We start from the raw sequence: 6000 nt of genomic DNA, 5'->3' as shown, positions 1-6000 counted from the left end.
TTTTATTTAGCGATAAATTTTTTTCATAATACTTGTTTGTTTACTTTTTTATAAAATTGCGTACCTGAGTTACTAGGTTATAGAGTGTATTCTACAGCTTTACAAATTTTGCATACAATAATAATAAAACAGGATGTCAAAGATCGTGAAAACTGTTTTATTCTTTCAAATTCTGATAAAATTATAGTAACTACTAGAACTAAGTAGGCGCTAGGCCTGTTAAAGAAAGATGATGATGAAGGAAAATAAGAAATATCGGCTTTGGCTAATCACCGTTTTCGAATTTGGGACGCTCTGAATAACTGAAAAGCGACATGTACACCGGAGATAGAGCAACAATGCCAGGTAGCTTTTCATATCTAGCTTCTGATTATCTGTAGAGAAAAAAAAACCCAGATGACTTTTGTATTGCTTTAAGAAGAAGTCTACGCTTAGTAATCTAAAATATAATTATCCGAATACAGAGATGACTTCGATCATTCAAAGCTTCAATCAGGAGCAGTCCACTAGAAATTTCAACGTAATGAAAACTAAGTTTCATAATGACTAAATAAAAGCAGTTGGTAATCATGCATAACTTTATCAAAATTAAACCATTATATCCTATATGTCATAGCGATTCCAGTAGTGGCTATATTATATCACGATTTACATGATTTATCTATTTAATCTTCTTTCTCATAGTGTTTCGTGCTCCACAATGAATCGCAGATCCTACCATTGTTCAAAATTTAAATCTTTTACGCACCGACTAGATATTTCATAATAAAACGTAAACAATCCGGTACTTAAACGCATGGTATTTTAATTGTCTTTTACACACCAAAATGAAGTTATAGTTATAGGATTTGAAGAATATGCAGCACTAGTGCTACTAATTTATTCCCATATTTATAGGATTTAAAGAATATGCCGCACTAGTGCTATTGATTTATTCCCATATTTATAGGATTTGAAGAATATGCTGCACTAGTGCTATTGATTTATTCCCATATTTATAGGATTTGAAGAATATTCCGCACTAGTGCTATTGATTTATTCCCATATTTATAGGATTTGAAGAATAGGCAGCACTAGTGCTACTAATTTATTTCCATATTTATAGGATTTGAAGAATAGGCAGTACTAGTGCTACTAATTTATTCCCATCTTTATAGGATTTGAAGAATATGCAGCACTAGTGCTACTAATTTATTCCCATATTTATAGGGAATTTATAGTGCTACTAATTTATTCCCATATTTATAGGATTTGAAGAATATGTAGCACTAGTGCTACTAATTTATTCCTGTGAATTATTCAGCAGATAAGCGGTTTAAGATGCTAAAATAAATATGAAGTCTAATCTGCCATTAGATTCACCGCTTGTTACTGACTTATACCAATTTCGGGGTATTTGTTACTGAGTTATACTAATTTCGGGGTATTTGTTACTGAGTTATACTAATTTCGAGGTACTTCATCTGTCTTCAGTAATGCTGGATAAGGGAAAATCGGAAACAAACTAGTCTTCTTATAGTAGTGAAACGTATAATAGATTTATATCTATATATGGCATTTTAAGAATATGCAACATTGATGTTCCTAACTATGACTAAACTATAACATGGTTACAACACTTTAGTAGTTTCAAGAATTTTATCTAATTTCAGATTGCTACAAAACACTTTTTGTTCAAAGAATATAATAACATGTTTTATTAAAAAACTCACGAAATATTTGTAAATATGCAAGTGAAATCACCCATTCTTTCTAACGGTAATATTTTAAACGTTTAATATTTGTAGAAACTTAGGAGTCTCGTGTTAGTTAGGTCCGGCAATTCTTAATTGTGTTTACGGAAGTGACCAGGATGACGTATTCAATTTGTTGAAAGCTTTGGAGTCTCTGTATATTTCTCTTGCTAGCAAGGTACGTCAATTGTTTAAGTATTGTTTACGGAAGTGATCACAGTGATAACATTCAATTTGTTGAAAGGTTTTGTATCTCTTCATATTAGTCTTGTCAGTAAAGTACGTCAATTGTTCAAGTTTGTTTACGGAAGTGACCAGCATGATACAATTCAACCTATGGATTTGACATCTGTACATTAGCCTTGACTAAATATTACTGAAGTTTTAAAATTCAGTATATGCGTGTGATGATTATGATGAAAGGTTTCTATCGTTAACATGTCACCACTTTTAGGTTATTGTTTGGGAGTAAATGTTCAAGCACGTTTTTAAACCATCTGACTGATTTGATACAAACTTAAGGTTCAGTAAACCTAACTTGTGATTTTTGATTTTAATGTTTTTAAAACGTTTGATAGATGTTACTTACTGCGGAGAATTGCCAATTCATTTTATACTTCAGGATCGCTTAATTTTCTCTCACTACCCATATTGAGACATTAAAATTCTAGCTGATACGAGTACAATATTCCAGTGCGAGAAGTAAGAAAATTAATTTTTCTAGTCAAGATGATAAAAATTCAAGTTTAAAAGTTTAGTTTCTACATTGACATTGGTCGAACCCAAGTTCTTAAAGTTCTCTATGGCAACGCTGGTGAAACAAATTGTTGTGAAGTGTAGGTTTTTTATTCATTTCTAAAATCATACTGTACTTATCAAATATGTTCATGTCACTTCAATAATAGCGGAATACCTCTTCAAAAACACCTTGTCAGGTAAGAAGTTTGGTATTTGTGAATGTCATTGATAAAAAACAAAGAAACAAACTTAGTCTTATAATATTCTAGTGTGTTACAGTACAGATGTTTTTACTACGGTAGTGTTCAAACAAACAAACTTAGTTTTAAAATTAATTAGTGTGTTACAGTACAGTTGTTTTTACTACGGTAGTGTTCAAACAAACAAACTTAGTTTTATAATTAATTAATGTGTTACAGTACAGTTGTTTTTACTACGGTAGTGTTCAAACAAACAAACAGTTTTAAAATTAATTAGTGAGTCACAGTACAGTTGTTTTTACTACGTTGTGTTCAAACAAACAAACTTAGTTTTATAATATTCTAGTGTTACAGTACAGTTGTTTTCACTACGGTAGTGTTTAAAGATTGCCGTGAAAAACTTCACTCTCTATATATTTAATTATTAAGTTTTCATTTTTCATTAAATTATTTTGTAAGAATGAAAGTTTCCATCTTCTAGTAAGAATTATAATTGTCAGCTTTATGTTGGTCATTCACTATTTGTTGTCAGATTCGGAGGAAGATTTATTGTTATCCATGTCACTCTTAGTGTCTGGATGGATTAATTTAACAAGAGTATAAAAACCCATTTAAAGATTGAAATGTTGACCTATCTCACAGAGGTGGAAAATTACACAGCTTGTCGCAACCTTTTTCTGAAAAGTACTATGTCTTGTCGTAACATACGTTCCCTGTTTATGTTCAGCGTTCTTCTTATTTAAAGGTAGCACAGAAGTAATATAAATGACACTCTGTAACTATCATATCAAAAATACCAGAGTATAAACCATTGATGTGCCAGAGAAGCCGTGCGCATAATTTGTCAAAGTATGACTATAAGAAATGTGTTCAAGACTTTAAATTACTCCATAGAAAGTTAGCTAAAATAATGTTTAAGATGTAAACGTTTACGACATGCGAAAAGTTAATTCATTATCCTCATAAGTTGATATGCTAATAAGAAACCCCATACTTAATTCATGTTCTGTAGGGTTTTTATTTAAAAAAATAGTTATACATGGTGCACTGTTTTAATATAAAGACTTATATTATGATGAAATATCAGTTAATATATTAACTGCGTGATTTAGAAAGCTTGATATTTTTTGTCATAAAATCTGAATAATTTTAATCGTCAGTCAAGTTGTTGAAACATTCTATTTTCGATAGGCTGAGCGGGGTAAACTTGACTACCATCTATCAATCGAAAATGTGTGTCCTTAACCAAATTGATTTAATTGGGGAAATATAAAATCAACAGATTACACCAATAATAAAACCTTGCTCTGCATTGTTCAATTCAGAGCTATACACACTTTGTATTTGTAATAAAGGTGTGTTAACCTTCGTATTATAGATCATTGTGTCTTTTCTCTTTTAAGCTTTAAGTCTTCACATCGTTTCGTTTTCTCACATTTGAATACATGTTTATCATCACGTCCTATAATTTGACTTTCTTTAATTAATGAAAGTTAAATATACAACCAGACTGAAAAGATCTCGAAACAATGAAATATATCAATGATTAAAAATAATTACTTAGAGGTTAGAGTGTGATTTGACAAACAGGTGAACGATTGCGCTTTATTTATTAATCATTTATTGTGATTCATTCAGCAAGCATAAAATATGATTGCGTTTCATTGAGAAGAAAAACGAAAAAAAAAACAACAACAGTGATTGATATTTATTTTAAACGAACAATGGCACTAGACGAACAATGGCACTACACAAACAAAGGCACTAGACGAACATAGGCACTAGATAAATGTTTGTGTTTAAGTGAATATCCATGATGTTTTTGTTTAGCTAGACAATAAAAAGATTTTAATGCTTATTGCGGAAAAGAAAAAATCAATTTTACAATTATTATATTTTGTGTTTTGCAGAACAAGTGAGAAATTATTGTGTTTACTTGTTAGTTAAAAATGCGCATGTGTTGCTTTGATAAAATAATGAAAAGTAGTTATGCTTACTACAAAATAATGCGAGTAATATTCACAGACAAAAAAAAAACATTATCGTGAATCACCGAATCCCACAGTGGCACAGCGGTATGTCTGCGGATTTACAACGCTAGAAACCGGGTTTCGATGACCGTGTTGGGCAGATCACAGATAGCCCATTGTGTAGCTTTGTGCTTAACTTCAAACAAAGAATCACTGGAAATCACTGAATTATTGTGTTCATTGTTGAAAAGGTTTATTTTTGTTTTTTTAGAGGTAGGAATAATGATTTTATTTCACGGGTCAACGAGGGATATTTTGTTTCCCTTAGGGAAATATCGAAATTCTATATTTAAATTACTGTGTTTGAATTGGTAATGTTAATCCTATACATTTCATTTTTCACAAAACAATCATAAAAATCAAAGTGTTTGTTAAATTAATTGTATTAATAATTTTTATCACGTTCAGGTAACTTACTTGCACTGAGAAATAAGATTCAGCTCTGTTTAAAAAAGTTGAGCGAAAATTATATAAAAACATTTATTATAGCTAAATGAATGGCGTGTTAAACAATGCGGAAACACACAAACTAGTAGAGAACGTTATGATTCCCAATGAAACAACAAAACTATTAAAATAGTGTTCTATTTTGTCGTGAGATGGCGATATACTCACCTTAAGTTTTGATACAGCCGACTGAACTTCTTTAACAAACCTTTGCTGAGCAGCTATTTCAATCTTGGCAGTTTCCAGATCCGTCAGCAACTTACTGTGAGGCTATGGACAAATAAATACATGGTTGAGCGAGGGAAAAGGAACTCATGATTACTCAATCTCGGTAACGTTTTTTTTTTCTTCAGCTAGCCTGAAAACATTTTATCTTAAGTTTCAGAAACATAAAAATTTGCATAAAATAAAAACATTGACGTTTGGTCACATTAAAGAAAGGCATTTCAAACTGAACAACAGTACACAGAACATTAGTGATTGAATTATACTAAAGCAATACAGCTAACAATCAAAGCAGAACTTGGAAGTATATGATTTTAATTAAAAAAAAATACTCCGGAAAATGAACTATAGCTTCCATAAGCTGCAGACATTAGTTAATATCCTTACAACACTTAACGCCTATTGATCTTATGTTACGTCCTTATACGGTTTCAGCTATTCCAGCTTAATAAAACTCATTGTCATTTCACATTTTTTACACGGTTTCAAGATTATTCCAGCTTAATAAAACTCATTGTTATTTCACATGTTTTACACGGTTTCAAGACTATTTCAGCTTGTTTTACTTTTTCTAGGATTTCAAGCAGTTTAAAAAAATTCATTGTTGATTTATTTACTTCAGGGTTT

The 6000-nt window shown here is 30.8% G+C and overlaps 1 protein-coding gene across 1 annotated transcript in view; it reads right to left on the bottom strand.

The window, feature by feature from the left end:
- LOC106456997 (gamma-aminobutyric acid type B receptor subunit 2-like) overlaps window positions 1-6000 on the bottom strand; it is a gene marked incomplete at its 5' end in the record, with an annotated part of 83939 nt that overhangs the window by 45924 nt on the left and 32015 nt on the right. The window contains one exon of the mRNA XM_022383005.1: window positions 5317-5418. Coding sequence (XP_022238713.1) covers window positions 5317-5418 — 102 coding nt within the window. The remainder of the gene's footprint in view (window positions 1-5316; window positions 5419-6000) is intronic.

Source organism: Limulus polyphemus, unplaced genomic scaffold, assembly GCF_000517525.1.
Source record: "Limulus polyphemus unplaced genomic scaffold, Limulus_polyphemus-2.1.2 Scaffold14, whole genome shotgun sequence".
Taxonomy (NCBI): domain Eukaryota; kingdom Metazoa; phylum Arthropoda; class Merostomata; order Xiphosura; family Limulidae; genus Limulus; species Limulus polyphemus.
This window is presented reverse-complemented; position numbering and strand designations above follow the sequence as displayed.